This window comes from Anser cygnoides, chromosome 4 (genome assembly GCF_040182565.1).
Source record: "Anser cygnoides isolate HZ-2024a breed goose chromosome 4, Taihu_goose_T2T_genome, whole genome shotgun sequence".
NCBI lineage: Eukaryota > Metazoa > Chordata > Aves > Anseriformes > Anatidae > Anser > Anser cygnoides.
In genome coordinates this window covers 369,276-385,742 of record NC_089876.1, presented here as the reverse complement: position 1 = coordinate 385,742, position 16,467 = coordinate 369,276, and the positions used below count along the sequence as shown (strand labels likewise).

The following is a 16,467-nucleotide window of genomic DNA, read 5'->3' as shown; positions in this document are numbered from 1 at the left end:
CCCAGCCGAGCTAAAAAGCAGCCTGCTGGCGTGATAAATGATCGCTGCCGAGTGCTGCTTCCCAGGCGCTACGGGAGCACCTTGAGTTTATTTATTTGTTTTGTTTCCCAGAGCTTGTGAAGAGCCCAGCCTCACCCCGTGCTGCATCCATCGGTGGCACTCGGCCGGTTGGGTGGAAGTTTGCCAGCCCCAGGCCACGGCACTGCCCCCTGTGACAGCAAAGGGCAGGCCCTGGGGGCACAGGAGCCCACGCACGCTCGCAGCAGCGACCTCGGTACAGCCACGGGCACCGGGGAGTCGGGAACGGGCGGCTGAGACAAGGGAGCAACCCCACAGGACGAGCCCGCACCCCAAGCACGCGGCGCAGCACCTGAGCTCAGGCAGGGCGAGGGGGCTGGTGGGCACGGGGCCGGCGGCCCGCAGGGAGCTGACGGTGCCGGTTCCCCAGCCCGTGCCCCGTGGATCACCTCCGGTGCCGAGGGCTGTGCCCCAGCTCTGCCCTCCCAGCCTGCGGCTGCCCGGTGCGCGAGGACGGGGTGCAGCGGGGGCGCGGGCACCCAGCCTGGCACAAGGCAGTGCCTCGTGCCCGGGGCGAGCACAGACACGGTGCATCAGGACACCGGGAGCCCGCGGTGCCGGACCCGGCGGCTGCTGAGAAATGCCCAGGAGAGGAGGGGAGGGAGCGGTGTTGGAGGCGCTGGGTTAGGAAGGGGCTGCCAGAAGCAGCCCCGGGTCACACAGAGCCTACAGAGGGGAGCAGGGGGTCGGCACCCACAGTGCCCACGGGTCTGTGCGGGACACGCCTGGATGGGGGCAGGGATGGGGACGGGGCTGGCCCCGAGCAGAGGGAGGTCCCCGCGCGCCACACACTGACCCACAGCCTGGGAGGTGTCGGATGGGTGCTGCATTCAATGCGGGCCATAGCCGGTGACCTGGCTCACCGCGACAGTGGGGAAGGGCACGGTGGGGCGGAGGGGCCTCAGGTCCCGCCTGGCCTCCCCCATCTCCTCCTCCTCCTCGTCATGGCGAGCAGGGAGGCAGAGCCCATGTCTCTCGCCATCACCGCGCCTGATGGTGACGCCGGGGGCCAGCCGGACGGCACCCAGCAAGGAGCCCAGCTCTGGGGGCTGGGGGCTGCTGGGCTGCCGGGCCCCCGGGGCGGGCGGCAGGAGCCGTGCTCCCCCCGCAGCTGCCAGCCCCAGGGGGGGCAGCGAGCTGCCCGGCCCCTCACACCGCACGGCGGGGCTCCGAGGCTCCCGGCTGTGCCGGCGGGCGGCGGGGGGACACGGCTGCCGCTTGGCCTCCTCGCCCGGGTCCAGCACCTCCACCTGGGGCCGGATCCAGCGCCTGGCGGGGTCCAGCCGGGAGGTTCCCAGCGTGGTGCCGGGCTGATCGCACGCCCTCGCCTTGCTGCGCGCGGGCCTCCCTGTCTGGATCTTCACCAGGGGTCTGCAGGAGAGAGGCAGCAGCAGTCCGTCCCCGCCGTCCTCCGCCGCGCCGCCAGCCTCCCTCTGTGCCAGGGGCTTCGGGCTCTCGAGGCCGGGCGAGGGCCTGGGCTGGTGCCGGGGCTGGCGGCGGGGCTGTGCCGCGGCGGGGCTGAGTGGGGCTGGTCGTGGTGCTGGGCCATGGGAGCTGCTGGATCTTCCCCTGGGTGGCTGGGGAGCGGTGAGCTCCCCGTCCTGAGGCAGAGGCGTGTGGGAAGGTGCTGGCACGCTGCGGGGTGCTGAGGAGGCGCACTCGGCCTCAGACAGGACGGTGTCGGTGCTGGAGACCTGGCCAGGGCACAGGGGCGGCGTTGGGGCAGGGCGGCACAGCCCCAGCCACGGCACCCACGTGTGGCACCTGCCCAGGAAAGGGCAAAGCTGGGGATGTTTGGGGTGGGTCACGGTGTGCGCTCAGCCTGGGCTGGGTCTGAGGGCTGCCCCCACGCCGGCGCTGCCAAGGGTGCAGCAGGGGCTGCTCAGGCTGCACCGGAGCTGCCGCAGGCACCGGCCCCTCATCACCCCTGCAGCCCTGTGGCATCACACGGGGGACGCGGTGGTGGGAACTGTCCCAGCAACACCCGAGCGATGCCCTGAGCAAGCACCCAGAGCCCCTCCTGCCCCTCACCCAGACGTGGCCACAGCTGTGAGGACCCCTGGGGTCAGCCCCAGCCAGCCAGACTCCCCCCCTCAGGCCCCACGAACAGGAGGAAGGAAAATCCGGGGTGTTCGGGGCGCAGGAAGGGTCTGGGGGCTGTCACCTCTCTGTCCCCCGGGCGCGGGGACGGATGCTCCTGCAGGACGGGAACCGAGCCCTGAGCCCAGGTGTCGATGGCGCAGGGCGCGGGCTCCTCGTCCTCCTGCCAGGCGCCGTCCCCCCGCAGCTCCGCGTCCCCCTCGTCCCGCGCCAGGAAGCGCCACGCGGCGACCTGCAGCACGGCGTCCCTCGCCTGGCTCACGGTGAAGGGCACGCGCTGCCGAGCACAGGACCCGCCTCGGTGCCCGGTGCGGACGGCAAAGGGCAGCCGGGAGCGGGGCTCACGCGGCGAGGCCTGGCAGCCCCCGGCCCCGCGGCCACCGAGCACGGCGGGCAGGGGGCCCACGGGGACGGCGGCCGCGGCGTCCCGCAGGCGGTGCGGGCGCTGCCCACCTGCCGAGCCAGGTAGACGCGGAAGCACTCCTCCATCACGCGGCCCAGCAGCTCCGCCAGGACGTCCCCCACATCCCCGTCCCCCTCCTCAGCCGCGACCAGCGCCAGCCACTGCGCCTCGCTCAGGCGCCCGGGGACAACGTCCGTGGGGACGGCGGCGGCCGTGGGGGGCCGGGACTTGTCCCCGCGCAGCCTGGAGGCGGCCGCTCGCTCGCGGGAGGCCATGCTCTGGACGGGGACACAGCCGCCACCCTTGTGGCCAGGCCTGCCCGCGGCGCCCAGGAGGAGCCCGGCAGGGCTGGGGGCTCCCTGCTGCCGCCCGGCACCCCCTGGCCCGGCACCCCCTGCACCCGCCACACTCCCCAGTGCTCCCAGCTCCTCCCAGTGCCCCCAGCAAATCCCAGTGCTCTCAGCTCCTCCCAATATACCCCAGCACATCCCAGTGCCCCCAGCTCCTTCCAGTGTGCCTCCCAGTTCCTCCCAGTGCCCCGAGCCCTTCCCGGTGCCCCCAGCACATCCCAGTACCCCCAACTACTCCCAGTGCCCTCAGCTCCTCCCAGTGCCACCCAGCTCTTCCCAGTGCCTCTCAGCCCATCCCAGTACCTGCCAGCACTCTCCCAGTGCCCCCAGCCCCTCCCGGTGCCCCCAGCCCCTCCCGGTGCCCCCAGCCCTTCCCAGTACCACCAGCCGCTCCCAGGTGCTCCCCTCAGCCGCTCCCAGGTGCCCCCCAGTACCCCTCCCCAGTACCCCCAGCCGCTCCCGGTGCCCCCGCCTCACCCCACCGCCCCCCACCGAGCGCACCCCCCGTACTCCAGCCCCCAGCCCCCGCTCCCCAGCCGTGCCCGTGCCCCGGAGCCCCCCGTACCCCCCCGGCGCCCCCCCCGTACCCCCCGTACCCCCCGCTCCCCGCCGGCCCGGTCTCCGCGGCGACGCCGGCCCCGCCCCGAGGCGCGCCGGTGCCGCGCTGCCCGCGCGTGACGTCATCGCGCGGCGCCGCCGTCTCCATGGCAGCGGCGGCGGCGCGGGGCTGAGGCGGCGCGGGGCGGGCGCGGCGCGGCCGGGATGTACCGGCGGGGCCGGAGCCTGCAGCTGGGCGGCGGCAGCTCGGCGCTGTACAACAACCTGAGCGTGCTGCGCCTGCCGCACCGGCAGCTCGCCTGCTTCTGCGCCGTGCGCGGCCCCGCCGCCAGCGTGCTCAGCGCCGCCGCCGACGGGCTGGGCGCCTCCCAGCGCCAGCTGCGCGCCCCGCCGGGGGGCCCGGCCGCCGCCGCCGCCGCCGTCACGCAGGTGGGGCCGACAGGGCCCGGCCGCGGTCGCCGGTCGCGGTCCCCGCGGCCCCGGCCCCGGTCCCGGGGCCGCCCGGCGCCTGCCGCGGCGCTGTCTCGGTGCCGGTCCCGGTCCCGGTGCCCGTTCCCCGTTCCCCTCCCGGCACCCCGAGGCGGGCGGCGCTCCCCGCTGTGCCCGGGCCTTACCGCTCCCCCGCCGCCCGGTGCCCGGCCCGGGCAGGCCCCGCGGGCCCTGCGCTGTGCGGGCGGAGGCAGGGCCGTGCCGGGGGGGGGCCGTCCCGGCCGCGGCGCGGGCAGCACCCGCAGCGCCCCCGGTACCGGGAGGAGGCGGCGGGAGGGAAGGAGCCTCCTGGAGAGCTCTGCGTGAGCCTGGGGGGTCGCTGAGGCCCACGCGAGCCCAGCCCCGCAGCCCGCGTGTGTGCGGGCGGCTGCCGGTGGTCCCCCCTTTGGGGAGGGGGCGAGGGCTCCTGCCCCCAGCCCCAGCCCCCCCCAGCTGCGTTTCCTTCCAGGCCGCCTGGTGCGTGCTGCCGGCCCGCGTGCTGCTGGTGCTGACCTCGCAGAAAGGCATCCAGGTGAGGCGGCCCCCTGCGCACGGCAGCCAGGGGCTGGGAGGGCGGCCCGAAGGCAGCCGGGCTCCAGCCAGGCTCCAGCGCGCGCTGCTCCCGGGAGCTCACGTGGGCGGGGGGTGAGCAGGCTGCGGGAGCAGCGTTCCCGGCGGCCAGCTCTCACCCCGCTGCTTTTTCTCTTCCCAGATGTATGAGTCGGATGGCTCCGTCATGGTTTATTGGCACGCGCTGGACATCACAGAGCACCCGCCGGGTAAGTGCCGCAGTGGGAGCACTGCAAGGGGCTCCCGGATCCCCCCGTGCTGCCCCTGGCAGGGTGGGATCGGGCATTCCTGTTGGGCAGCCTAGTTCCTGCCGGCCTGGGACCCCAGCAGCGCCGCTCCCACGTCCAGGCAGGGCTGAGCCAGGCCGGTGCTGCATGGCAGGTTAGTAGAAGGGTCTGGAAGTTTTGCACCATCCTGACCCCTCTGTGCAGGCTTCATGTGGGCCTAGGAAGGCTGGAGGGAGGGGCTCGGGGGGCCCTGTGGCAACTGCAGGACTGTGGATGAAACTCAACCGGGCGCTCCTGTGGGCTGCCACAGGCTGCAGCCAGCTCTTGGTTCCTTCCAGCACAAGCCGTGTTTGCCCGAGGGATCGCTGCAGCTGGAGAACGCTTCATCTGCGTGGGTGAGTGAAGCGTGGCAGCGAGAGGGAGGAAGGGAAGGCAGGGCCATGCCGGGCGGCCTTCGTGGCCCCGGGTGGAACCTGGCGACGTAGGATCAGCTGAAGGGCTGCGCTCACGCTGCGGCTCTCGTAGGGAGCTGGTGCGTGGGGCGGCTGTGCCCGGCAGAGGGGTCGGTCTGCACAACGTTCTCCCTCGGGAGCAGCCTCACGCAGGCAGAGGGTCGGGGGCAGAGCGGAGCGCGGCTGCAGGCACGGCGGGAGCTGGGGGCTCGGCCGTGGGACGCGTCCTGCTGACACGTCCGGTCCCCCCACAGGGACGTCCTCTGGGACAGTGCTGGTGTTCGACATCCCCCACAAAGGGACGAACGTGACGGTGAGCGAGGTCCTGGAGGAGCACCGCGACGCCATCACCGACATCGCGGCGGAGCTGGGCCAGGCTCCGGTACGTGCGTGGCCACCGGGGCAAACTGCCCGGGGCCAGAGGTGCTGCAAGGGGCCCCGGCTGTGGGAGGGGGCGGTGGGGGCTCCAGCCACCCCTCGGCGTGGGGGCTGCCTGGGGCCTTTCCTGGTGTGTGGCACCACGGCCAGCCCAATCCCTGCCGCATGCAGGCCGTGGTGCGGCCAAGGCGGCCTCCCCCTGCGGTGCAGGGCAGCAGGCAGCTCTCACCTCCCCTCCTGCACCGAGGACGTTGGCTCCCGAGACTGCTGTGGCACCGGGGGGTCTCTGCTGTTAGGGGAGGTCAGGACAGGTCTGGGTGAAGCTCTGGCTTGGGGCGCCCTCAGCCCCTGCTGCAGCCCGTAACCAGCCGCCCGGCTGGCTCAGCGTGGCGTGCAGCGTAAGCAGACTGCCATCGAGAGCAGTTTAAAACGCCGCGTTTGCAGGCTGGCATTTCAGAGCTCTTCCCTCCGCTGCTCAGACAGCTGGGAGCAGCCACCCCACCAGCTGTCCCGCTGGGCCATCGGTGTTCAGCCAGTTCCTGCCTTTTCAGCTCCTCCATCTCCCCGTTCCTTAGCTGACCGAGCCTCAGGTCCTGGTCACCCAGATTCTCAGAAGACAAACTGTGCAGAGGCAGAACCGTCCTGACAGAGATGAGGAGCTGAGGCCCTCCCGCAAGAAGGGTGACTGTGGGCGTGTGACTAATTGCCAGAGAATATCCTGTGATGCAGCAGGGTGCGTGCCAGAGCACACAGCTGCTATTGAAGCCAAAGGCCGGTCTGCTACACGAGCAAACGAGCAAAACCAGCCCTGAATAAACACACACTGAACTCAGGCTGCCAGCGTGCCCTCCCCAGGGCAGCACGGGGGGCGCAGCCCTGTCACGCCCCTACCCCCGCAGCAAGCCCAGGCGCCGAGCTGCCGCTGCGGGGCCGCGGTTCTGCTCCCCAGGAGCAGGGCAGGTGGGGAGGCCGAGGGCAGCGCCCGCACGGGGCTGAGAGCTCCGCACCCAGGGCCGGGTGCAGGAGGCGTCTGAGGCCAGAAGTCTGTTTCCCCTCACTAAATTTGCCGAATGGACGGAGGTGTCTTGTCCGAGCTGCCACCGATGCCGTGGTGACCTTTCTCCTGCCACGTGAAATAACTCCACCTGATTACAGAGCGGTCTGGAGTCAGGATGGGGCTTCCTCCAGTTCAGTTCGTTCTGGTTGACATTTCTGCAGATCCACTAATTGGCTTCCTCATTACTGGCTGCATGCTTCCCAACGAGGACACTTTCAAACACTTTCTCTAATTAGGTACATTTAACTTTCTCTGCGCTTGGGACTCCCTTGAACAATTAATTGCTTAGAACTGGTTCCCAATTAGCCTGGATATGGAGCTTGTTTATGTGAAAGCTGGTCTCTCATCTGTCTCTGGCTGGCTTCTCCAGCTCGCTGCGCTCAGACTTTGCTCCGTGGTTTGTTCGAAAGGCTTTCTAGCAAGCAGGGATGGTGCTTTGCACATGCAATCCGAGATGCGTGTCGAGGTGAGGTCTGTTGTGACTCGAAAGCAGAGGGAGGAGATGTAGTGATTGCTCTCACAAATTTATCCCGTGTGTAATTAGCATTGCCAAACACTGACATGTTTAAACTGAAATGCCCGTGTACGATCACAGCTCAGCCTTCCTCGTTCGCAGAATGTCAGCAGTTTCTGGGGGCAGTTAAACTTTAAGCCTGTCCTGCTGCAGGCTCTGGCTCTGGTGCGCGGCAGCTCGGTGCCTGGGGCCGCGAGCAGCCTCTGCAGGTGCTGGGGCACTGCTGACCCCACGTCCCTCCTGCAGGAGGGGGCTGGGGACCTGGTGACTGCCGACGACGCGGGGACCCTCTGCATCTGGAGCTCTGGGGAGGAGTTCACCTTGCTCAACAAGATCCCAGCCTTCGGGTAAGCCGGAGCGGCACGGCAGGATCCCGACAGCGAGGTGGTACCAAACATCCCCGGCCGGACCCTTCCCGGCTCTTGTGTGGGACTGGGAGGGTGCTGGGCCGGGACAGGAGGGGACCCCCGGCCCCAGCGTGCGGGTGTGCAGCCGGGAGGGGAGGAGGTGACGCGTGCCCTTGTGCCCAGCTGCACCTGCTCCTCCGTGAAGCTCTGGAATGGGGTCGTCGCTGCTGGCTACGGCAACGGGCAGATTCGGCTGTACGAGGCAGCGACGGGCGTCCTGCGCGCCGAGGTCAACGCTCACGCTCGCTGGATCTACGCCCTGGACCTGGCGCCGCTGACGGGAAAGGTAAGGGGTAAGCTGCCCACAGCGGGCACCCGGCCCGCTGTGCCTTCTGCGTGCGGGACCCACGGGCCCGGAGCCGGGCAGGGGCTGCTCAGCACCAGCACGCTGCGCTGCACCCCTCTGGTGTCCCGGTCCCCACGGCCTCGCTGCTGCTCCCCTTCGCAGCTGCTCTCGGGTGCCGAGGACTCCTTCGTTCACGTCTGGAAGCTCAGCAGGAACCCAGACACCGACGATGTCGAGGTGAGTCCTGAGGCACGGACACTCGGCAGGGAACCTGGAGCCGGGGTGGGTCCCTGCGAGCTGTCGCTGGCCCGCTGGGACCGCGGGTCGGTGCTGCTGGGTCGCACAGCCTCCCGCGGGGTGCTGCTACCGCTGGGGGGCTGCGGAGCTGAGCGGTGGAAGCCCTCTGGGCCCAGCCCGAGCTGCTGCGTGGGGGCCCAGCGCTCTTCCCCCTGGGCGTGATCCTGAGTCCTGCCCTCGAGCGGTGGAGCTGCAAGAAAGGAAAGGTTCTTGTGCCCCTGAACTGGGGAGCGCTGGCCGCATCCCCGTGGTGTGGCAGCACTCCCCTGCCTGCCCGTTGCTCGGAGGCGATGCTCCTACGGGAAGGCGTGGATCTAAGGCAGCTTGCTGGGCCTGCGGCTGTGCCGGTTGCACTTACTTCATGTGCCGCTCATGCTGGCTCCTCTTCCCGCTGCAGATCGAGCACTGCCACGCCGAGTGTGTGACCGACACCCAGATCTGCGGCGCCCGCTTCTGCGACCCCGAGGGCTGCTCCTTTGCCGTGACCGGCTACGACCTCAGCGAGATCTTCCGCTACAGCCAGGTGTAGGCCGCGAGCTGCGCCCTCTGTCCCGAGCCAGGTCACCAGGCACCCCTCCGGCCCAGCGCCGTACCCCACTGGGCTGGAAATCAGCGCAGAGGCGGAGCTGAAGTGGGATCCTGTCACTCCCAAAGCAAACCTGCCCTCAGCGGGGCATGGCCGTGCACGGGGAACGGGGCTTTGGAGCTGCTCTGGCTCAGTGGGACCCAGGTGTACGGGGCTGTGGGTCCCTGAGCCAAAAGCTGCCCCCTTGCCCCTCGCCCCCTCCTGAGCCCTCCCGGGAGGGGAGGAGGCAGCAGAGGTGACGTGTCTGAGCAGCGGCTGCCTCGCCGCAGGCTCTGGTAGCGGCAGTCCTGGGGAGGAGCAGAACCGGCTCCCCTCTTCCCCGCGGCACCTCTGCTTCAAACGGGAGAGGATCCAGGGCAAACCTGCCCTGCACGCTGCTCCGGCCGGGAGGGCTGCGGGAGCCGCTCCCTCCTGGGGGGCCGCACCCACGGGCGCTGCAGCGTGGGCCGCCTTGCCTCGGGGCAGCGTGCTTACGGGCTGGGGCGAGGAGCCTCCGCACCCTGCCAGCAGCCCTGGGCACGGCCGCGTCCCAGCGGGACCGCACGCTCGGCGGCTGGCAGGCAGATGTGCGGGGCCACAGCTGCGCTCCTGGGCTGGAAAAAGCAGAGGCGGCTGCACTGTGCTCTTCCAGGCCAGCTGAGCGCCCCAGGGACAGACTGCTAGGTCACCGAGCAGAGCCGTGGCGCTGCGTGCCAGCAGGCTGTCCTTGTGCTCCAGCTCCCCATCTCAGCCCGGGGCCCTGTGCCCTGCTGGCTCTGCCCCGGCCCCAGACAGGGGGTGCTGGAAGGGGGGCATGAGCCGTGCTGGGGCTCCCCCCGTGCTCCCGCTGCTTCCCCCTCTGCGTCCAGGGCAGGGCTCGGCCCTGTCCCAGCGGTCGCTGTCCCCCTGGTCCTTGTCCATATCCCAGTCCCTCTCGCTGCTGGCTGCTGTTCCCAGGGCCCTGCGGGGCAGCGGGGCCCCACGTGCGGGGGGGCTCTGCCCGGGGCAGGCCCCGTCCTCAGCAGGCAGGGAAGGAGCTTCCCGCAGCTCCCGGATCCGGCTCGGCCCCGCAGGAGCTTCCTGCAGCTCCCGGCAGCAGCAGGGTCCGGCACGGCCCTGGGAAAGGCGGCCCCAGCCCCTGCTGCTGCGCGGGGGCGAGAGGCACGCTGCGGGCAGGGGGCCCGCTGCCCACGCACCGCTTTGCCCCCAGCTGTGAGCCACAGCCCCTGGCCCCCATCGTGCCCCTTTCCCAGCACCTCTGAGCCCAGGCACCGCACACCCCCCCGCTGTACCCCCCCCGCTCATGCTGTACCCCCATGTGCTGCCCCCCCCCCCGGCTACAGGTCAGGACTCCGCACCCTGCCCTGTCCCCCCAGCCCCACTGCACTGTACCTCACCCACAATAAACGCACCTGAACCGAGCCCCCCCGTGTCGCTCCTTGCTGTGGGACCCTGCCGCGCAGGAGCCGGAGCCCCGTCCCGTTACAAAAGGCTTTATTAAAGGTTAAAACAGTCGGCGCGGCGAAGCGCGGCGCCCCACTCACAGTGGTTGGGAAGGCGTAGGTACAAAGAGCCCTTGAGGCGGGCGCAGGCGCCCGGGAGGTTGTGCTGGGTCGGGGCGAGCGGAGTAGAAAAGTGTACAAAGGGTTGTGCAGCGCAGGGACACCGGGACGGGGACGTCGGCCCCCCCGGGACGTGTCCAAGGCACAGAGATGACCGGGGTGAGCCGGGACGCCCTCCGCGGGCAGGGGCAGCTCCTGTGGCACGTGCAGCCCCCGCGGCCCCTCTGCCCTCCCGCCCTGTGCCCCGCTCACAGCTTGGCCCCCACCTCTGCTGAGGCAGAGGAAGGGGGGAAAATACAGCACCAGAGAGCCCGGCTGGGGAGCCCCAGCCCGGGGGAGCCAGCACCCTCCCGCGGGCCCTGGCAGGGGAGGGGGCCGGCAGAGCCCCCAGCCCCACAATACTGCTCGGTCAGAGGTAGCACCAGCGCTGGCCGGGGTGGGGGGGGGCCCTGCCCGGCTTGGCACGCCGCCGCCCCAGGGAAAGGCACCGCGAGGCGGCGGCGGGGGGGGGGGATTCGGGCCGTAAACCAGAGCGGCGGTGGCAGCGAGCGCCTGTAAACCAGCCTGGGGACGGGGGTGTAAACAGGCAGCGGCCCCCAGGGCCCGCAGCGGCCGCAGCCCCGGGGTGGGGGGGAGGCAGGGAGGGGAGCCCCCCGCCCAGCACCGCAGGGCCTGTGCCAGCCGGGGCGCGGCCGTGCCCCCTGCCCCGGGGGTGCGTCACGGCCGTGCCCCTCGCTTCAGGAGACGTGGGGCGAGGGGCGCCAGAAGCACCACTTGCTGCGGGTGTGCTGCTTGCGCTGCAGCTGCTCCTCGCGCTCCCGCTCCTTCTTGGAGCGCAGGTACAGGTCCTCCTCCTTCAGGTACCACACCGGCGGCCAGCGGTGCCGCTCAAAGTGGGCCTGGTTCTCTGCGGGGACGGCGGTGTGTCACGGCACGGCCGGCCCCGGCACGGCTGGGGCCAACCCTGCCCGGCCCCCGGCAGCCTACCTGGGGACATGAACTTCATCTCCCGGGGGAAGCGGCGGCAGACGCTGTTGTAGTTGGTGCAGATGTAGTGCAGGCACCAGGCGGCCAGCTGCCGGGCGTTGTGGAACTGCAGGCAGGGGTGGGGGGAGCCAGGGCTGGGGATTCACAGCCCGGAGCCCACCCTGGGGCTTCGTGTCCCGGAGCAGCCCCCACCCTGTGCCCCCCATCCCCGCGTACCTGCGTCATCTCCAGGTAGATGATCACCTGCTCGTCGATCTCCACCTGCTGCATGAAGGCTCGGAGCAGCTCGTCCACGGCGTACTGCTCTGGGGGCAGGGAGAGGGGCCGTGAGCGCCGGGGGACGCGGGGCAGCCATGCGCACCAGGGACATGACGCGCCCGGCCCGGCGCTGGGGTTACGCCGGGCTCGTCCGGCTCTTACATAAGGACCCCGCTAATGACACCCCGGGGCCGCATCGATCCCCGGCCCCGCGGCTCCGTAATCGTATTGGCAGCTGGCGTCAGCGCGGGCACCGGGGGGGCTCACCTGTGAGCGCCTGCAGCCGGGGCAGGCAGAGGCGGTTGGTGAGGATGAGGAGCTCCATGGCGTCCAGGTCGGGCGTGGGGGTGAAGACGCCGGTGTAGAGGAAGTCGAGGACGGCGCGCAGGCAGGCGCAGTTGGTGCCCGGCAGGGAGACCTGTGGGACAGGGGCTTGGGGGCCGGTCTCTGGCGGCGGGGTGGGCGCTGCAGCAAGGACAGACCCTGCCCCGCCACTGGCATCGCCTGCCCCCGCCGCAGCCAGGGCTGAGCACGGGGACACCATGGGCGCAGCTGGGCCCCACGTGCCCCGTGCCAGCACAGCCGCAGCCCCACGACAGCCGATCCTCCCAGGGGCCTGGAGGTCACCCCCACCGCCATCCCCGTGCCCTCACCTCGGCAGCGTAGCTCTCCCGGAAAGCCCCCCGGAACATGGCCATCATCCAGTCGCAGCCGGCAATCAGCAGGGGCTTGTGCGCCGGCACGGTCCCGTCGTCCACGCGGAAAACCACGTCTGGGGCGGCACAGGGTCAGGTTCAGCACGGGGCAGGCGCCCCTCGGCCATCCCGGTCCCACGCCACAGCTGGTGCCAAGACACCAGCCCCACATACCGCGGCCAGCCCAGCACAGGGACCGCAGCACAGCCACGCAGGTGCTGGGGATGGCGCGGGGAGGGGATGAGGGCTCTGGGAGCGCAGCCCAGCGTGGCCCCGGTGGAGGGGCAGCGCCCAGGGTGGCCGGGAGCCCGGGTCCATGCACAGCCCAGCGGGAGCCAAATGACCCAGCTGGAGGGGAGGGAGCCCGTGTGATGTCCCCAGCAGGGCACCGCCACCCCTCACCCCCTGTACCTGCGAAGACCCCCCTCCCCAGGCACTCCTTGATGCGGTTGGCACGGCGGACGTGGAAGGCCTTGGTGATCTCCTGGTTCATGAAACTCTCCTTGTTGAGCACGTTGGCCACCATCATGCGCAGGTCGAAGACCTCCAGCAGCTCGGCGATGGTGGCCACCTGCATGAGGTCCCCGCGGGCCTGGTCCAGCCGCCCGGTGTAGAGGTACTCCAGCACGGCGCGGAAGGGCTCCGCCTGCACCAGCCGGTCCATGCACACCACCGTCATCCGCTTCTCCCGCCCCGCCACCGGGTCCGCCACCAGCTCCCAGCGCATGCTGACGAAGCCGCGGCCCCATGCCGAGAGGTCGCGGGCGCCGGGCACCGCGCCGTCCCCCGCCGCCGGCCGCAGGGCATCGTCGCTCTGCGAGGTCCGCAGTGGGGCGCGCGCCCCCTCGCCCAGCGCCCCCCGCTCCCCGTCCAGGCTGCGGGCGCGGGCGGCCGGCTCCTTGGCCGCCCCCCGCGGCCCCTCCAGGGTGAAGAGGTCGTAGAACTTGGAGCAGGAGGTGGCCAGGTAGACGCGGTGGGCGAAGACCTGCTGGCCACCCTGCAGCTGGAAGACAACGTCGGCGCAGAGCGGGGTGCAGAAGAGGGCGGCGGGGCCCCAGCCGCGGCTGGCCGGCGGGTCGGGGATGTGGATGACGGGCGGCGGGGGCTTAGGGGGCAGGAAGGGGGCCTGCAGCAGCGGCCGCTGCATCTTCTTCAGGTGGGACTTCCAGAACTGCAGGTGCCGGCGGGAGATGAGGGCGGCCCGGATGGCGTTGTCGAAGACGTCCTTGATGCCGAACTGGGCCACCACGCTGGTCTCGTAGTAGGGCACGCCCAGCTCCTTGGCCACCTCGTGGCCCCGCTCCGGGGGCAGGATGTCCGTGGGCTTGATGGGCCTGGGGGTGCAGAGCGGGGCCGTGTCACCGCGCGGGGGTCCCGGCCCCCGACCCCCCACCCACCCACCCACCCACCGGGCGCAGCCTCACTTGGCCAGGGGGCGCCGGGCGCGGTTGACGGCCTCCAGGTCGGCGTAGCGCAGGTCCAGCTGGCAGCCCACCAGGATGATGGGCGTCCGCGGGCAGAAGTGCTTGATCTCGGGGTACCACATGGTCTTCACGTGGCGCAGGGAGTTGGGGTTGGCCAGCGAGAAGCAGAGCACGACCACATCCGACCTGCGGCGAGGAAGGGGAAGAGGAGGAGGAGGAGGAAGGGGGTCAGCACAGCCCTGCCCCGGCACAACCCGCAGGCGCCACGTGCACCAGCGGCTGCAGGGAGATGCCCACCAACAGCAGCCGGGACAGGGCCAGAGCGGGCGCAGGGGACCCGAGCTGCGTCCCGTGCCCAGTGTGGGGCCGGACCCCTGTGGGAAGGGACCAGGGTGGCTAGGAGCAGCCGCGTGGCCGCCAGGCCGGGTTTGTTTTTAGTCCGTGCCTTCTGAGACGTGACCAGGAGCCGTGTTTGGAGCTGGGCCCGTGCCGGGGACCAAGATAGACGCCGTCCTCCCGCCCCCCCGGGCCCCCGGCCAGCACGGGAGCCGCAGCTCAGCCAGCACCCGCTGCCCCGCGGGGAAGGGGGCGGCAGGGTGGTGGCGCTGGGTGCGCTCTGGGCACCCCAGGCTGTGTCCCCTCACCCAGGGGTGCCCCCATTCCCACCGGGTGTCCCTGCCCCCCCAGCCACACGGGGGGGTGATCAGAGCACGCCAAGCCAAGCTGGCGCGGTGTGGCGGGGCGATAAGAGCCTGGACGTGCCAGAGGCCACGGGGAAGGGGTTGTTTACAGACCAGTCACTTGGCACGGGGGGGGGGCACGGGGGGGCGGGGGCTGTCACCCGCTCAGCCACAGCCACGGCCACGGGGCATCTCCCGGTGCCAGGACGGGCTCAGCCGCACGGCACCGGGGCTCAGTGCGTGCTCTCGGCCACGGCAGGGGATCCCCGGGTCCGGCCCCGGGACACCAGGGCCGTGCAGCCCCGGGTGCGGCGGGGCCCCGTGTGTCCCAAATACCCCGCAGCCCCCCGGTGGTGCCGCTGCCCGCCAGGGACGCCGCGAGCACCCAGAGCTGCCCCTGGCACCGGTGCCTGCCCGGGCCCTGGGGTCACGGTGCCCCCGGGGCTGCAACCGGACACCGGACGGGGGGGGGTGGGGCGGGCCGGGGGGTGTCAGACCTCTCCCGGCCCCCCCGAGTCCCGCCCGGCCGCGGGTGGCGCCCGGGGGTCCCTCGGGCTCGGCGCCCCCCGCCCGCCGCCGGGCTCGGTTCCGGGGCCGTGCCCCCCCCGCGCCGCCCCCACCTGCCGTAGGCGAAGCGCCGGTCCTTGTGGTGGTCCCCGAAGGTGTCCCAGAGCCGCAGCGACACGCTCACCTCGTCCACCACGTCCCGGGAGCGCTCCAGCACCTGCGGGGGCGGCGGTCAGGGGCTCCCCGCGGTCGGGGCGGGCCCCCCCCGGTGACGGGGGGCTCCCCCCGGGGCCGGGGCCGCCCCCGCCCGGCGCCCCCCCCCGCACCTCCTGGCAGACGCGGTACTGGTCGATGGCCCACACGGTGGGCACGTGCGTGGCCAGCAGCTGGTACTGGCTGAGCGTGGCGTTGCAGGCGCGGGCGCAGATGAGGCGCGTCTTGCCCACGGCGTTGTCGCCCACCACCACGCACTTGATGGTCTCGACGTTGGGCCGCTCGTAGTCCACGTCCAGGTCCATGGGGCCCCGCTCAGCGCCGCGCCCCGCGCCGCCCCCCGCCCATCCCGCGCCGCCGCCGCCGCCGCCCGGGCCCGTTACCCCGCCCGCCCCGCCCCGCCCCGCCCCGCCCCGCCCCGCCCCGCCCCGCAGCCAATCCGCGCCCGCTCCGCCGCGCCGAGCCCCGCCCCGCCGGCCACGCCCCGCGCCCGCCGCCAACCCGCGCCCGCCCCGCCCCGCCCGGCCCCGCCCCCTCGCCCCCCCCCCGCCAATCCGCGCCCGCCCCGCCGCGGCCCCGCCCGCGCGCGGACAAAGGAGCGCCGCCAGGGGGCGCCGCGCCCACGTGACCGCCCCCCTGCCCCCGCGCTCCTCGCGGCCGGCGGCGCCACGCCCCCGGTGGGCGGGGTCGCGTAGGAAGCCCCGCCCCCCGCGTGGGCTGGTCCTGCGGGAAGCCACGCCCCCCGCCACGCCCACCCGCCGAGCGTCGACGGGGGGGACGGCGGAGACACCGGGAGCGGCGGGGGCACGGAGCGACAGCGGGGCCGCGAGGGGCACCGGCGGTGAAAGGGACAGCAGTGGCACCAGTGGCACCAGTGGCACCAGTGGCACCAGGCACCAGCAGCACCAGTGGCACCAGCAGCACCAGTGGCACCAGTAGCACCAGTGACACCAGTGATTCCAGTGGCACCAGCAGCACCGGTGGCACCAGTGGCACCAGTAGCACCAGTGACACCAGTGATTCCAGTGGCACCAGCAGCACCGGTGGCACCAGTGACACCAGTGGCACCAGTGACTCCAGTAGCACCAGTAGTACCAGTGGCACCAGTGACACCAGTGGCACTAGTGACTCCAGTGGCACCAGCAGTGCCAGTGGCCCAGCGCAGCCAGCACACGCCTGGCACAGCGGGACCCCAGGGACACCAGCGGTCGCAGCACCACCAGCACGCTCCAGTACAAACCAGTGACCCCAGTGACACCGTGGGCCTCCAGGGCTGCCCGCTGTCCCGCTGTCCCCACGCCCCCAGCACCGTTCCAAACCGCCGCCGCAGCCCCGCGGTGCCCGCAGCGCTGCTGCCCCAGCGCCTCGGGGTGCCGGTGCCGCACGGGGCCCTGCGGGCACACCGCTCCCTGCCGCCCGGTCCCCCCCAGC

At 72.0% G+C, this 16,467-nt stretch overlaps 3 protein-coding genes across 5 annotated transcripts; 1 reads left to right on the top strand and 2 right to left on the bottom strand.

The window, feature by feature from the left end:
• Window positions 1–52: 52 nt before the first annotated feature.
• On the bottom strand, window positions 53–3,650 carry C4H2orf81 (chromosome 4 C2orf81 homolog). Of its 2 annotated transcripts, XM_066996982.1 has the most exons (4): window positions 3,528–3,650; window positions 2,632–2,859; window positions 2,243–2,455; window positions 53–1,772 (listed from the first exon to the last, which is right to left on the bottom strand). In XM_066996982.1, the coding sequence occupies exons 2-4, from the start codon at window positions 2,854–2,856 to the stop codon at window positions 909–911; spliced, it is 1,302 nt and encodes a 433-aa protein (XP_066853083.1). In that variant the 5' UTR covers window positions 2,857–2,859; window positions 3,528–3,650; the 3' UTR covers window positions 53–908. The 2 variants fall into 2 exon arrangements, with proteins under 2 accessions (XP_066853083.1, XP_066853082.1); XM_066996981.1 differs by lacking the exon at window positions 3,528–3,650 and having other exon boundaries at window positions 2,632–3,288.
• WDR54 (WD repeat domain 54) lies at window positions 3,638–10,132 on the top strand. The gene is made up of 9 exons (XM_066996983.1): window positions 3,638–3,918; window positions 4,427–4,489; window positions 4,670–4,736; window positions 5,093–5,149; window positions 5,461–5,588; window positions 7,402–7,502; window positions 7,686–7,848; window positions 8,011–8,085; window positions 8,543–10,132. The coding sequence occupies exons 1-9, from the start codon at window positions 3,694–3,696 to the stop codon at window positions 8,672–8,674; spliced, it is 1,011 nt and encodes a 336-aa protein (XP_066853084.1). The 5' UTR covers window positions 3,638–3,693; the 3' UTR covers window positions 8,675–10,132.
• Window positions 10,133–10,187: 55 nt separating this feature from the next.
• Window positions 10,188–15,428, bottom strand: LOC125180665 (rho-related BTB domain-containing protein 2-like). Of its 2 annotated transcripts, none has more exons than XM_048052071.2 (9): window positions 15,150–15,428; window positions 14,937–15,040; window positions 13,637–13,822; window positions 12,624–13,546; window positions 12,171–12,289; window positions 11,785–11,935; window positions 11,476–11,564; window positions 11,260–11,365; window positions 10,188–11,179 (listed from the first exon to the last, which is right to left on the bottom strand). In XM_048052071.2, the coding sequence occupies exons 1-9, from the start codon at window positions 15,339–15,341 to the stop codon at window positions 11,010–11,012; spliced, it is 2,040 nt and encodes a 679-aa protein (XP_047908028.2). In that variant the 5' UTR covers window positions 15,342–15,428; the 3' UTR covers window positions 10,188–11,009. The 2 variants fall into 2 exon arrangements, with proteins under 2 accessions (XP_047908028.2, XP_047908029.2); XM_048052072.2 differs by having other exon boundaries at window positions 11,015–11,179; window positions 11,476–11,559.
• Between the last annotated feature and the right edge of the window lie 1,039 nt (window positions 15,429–16,467).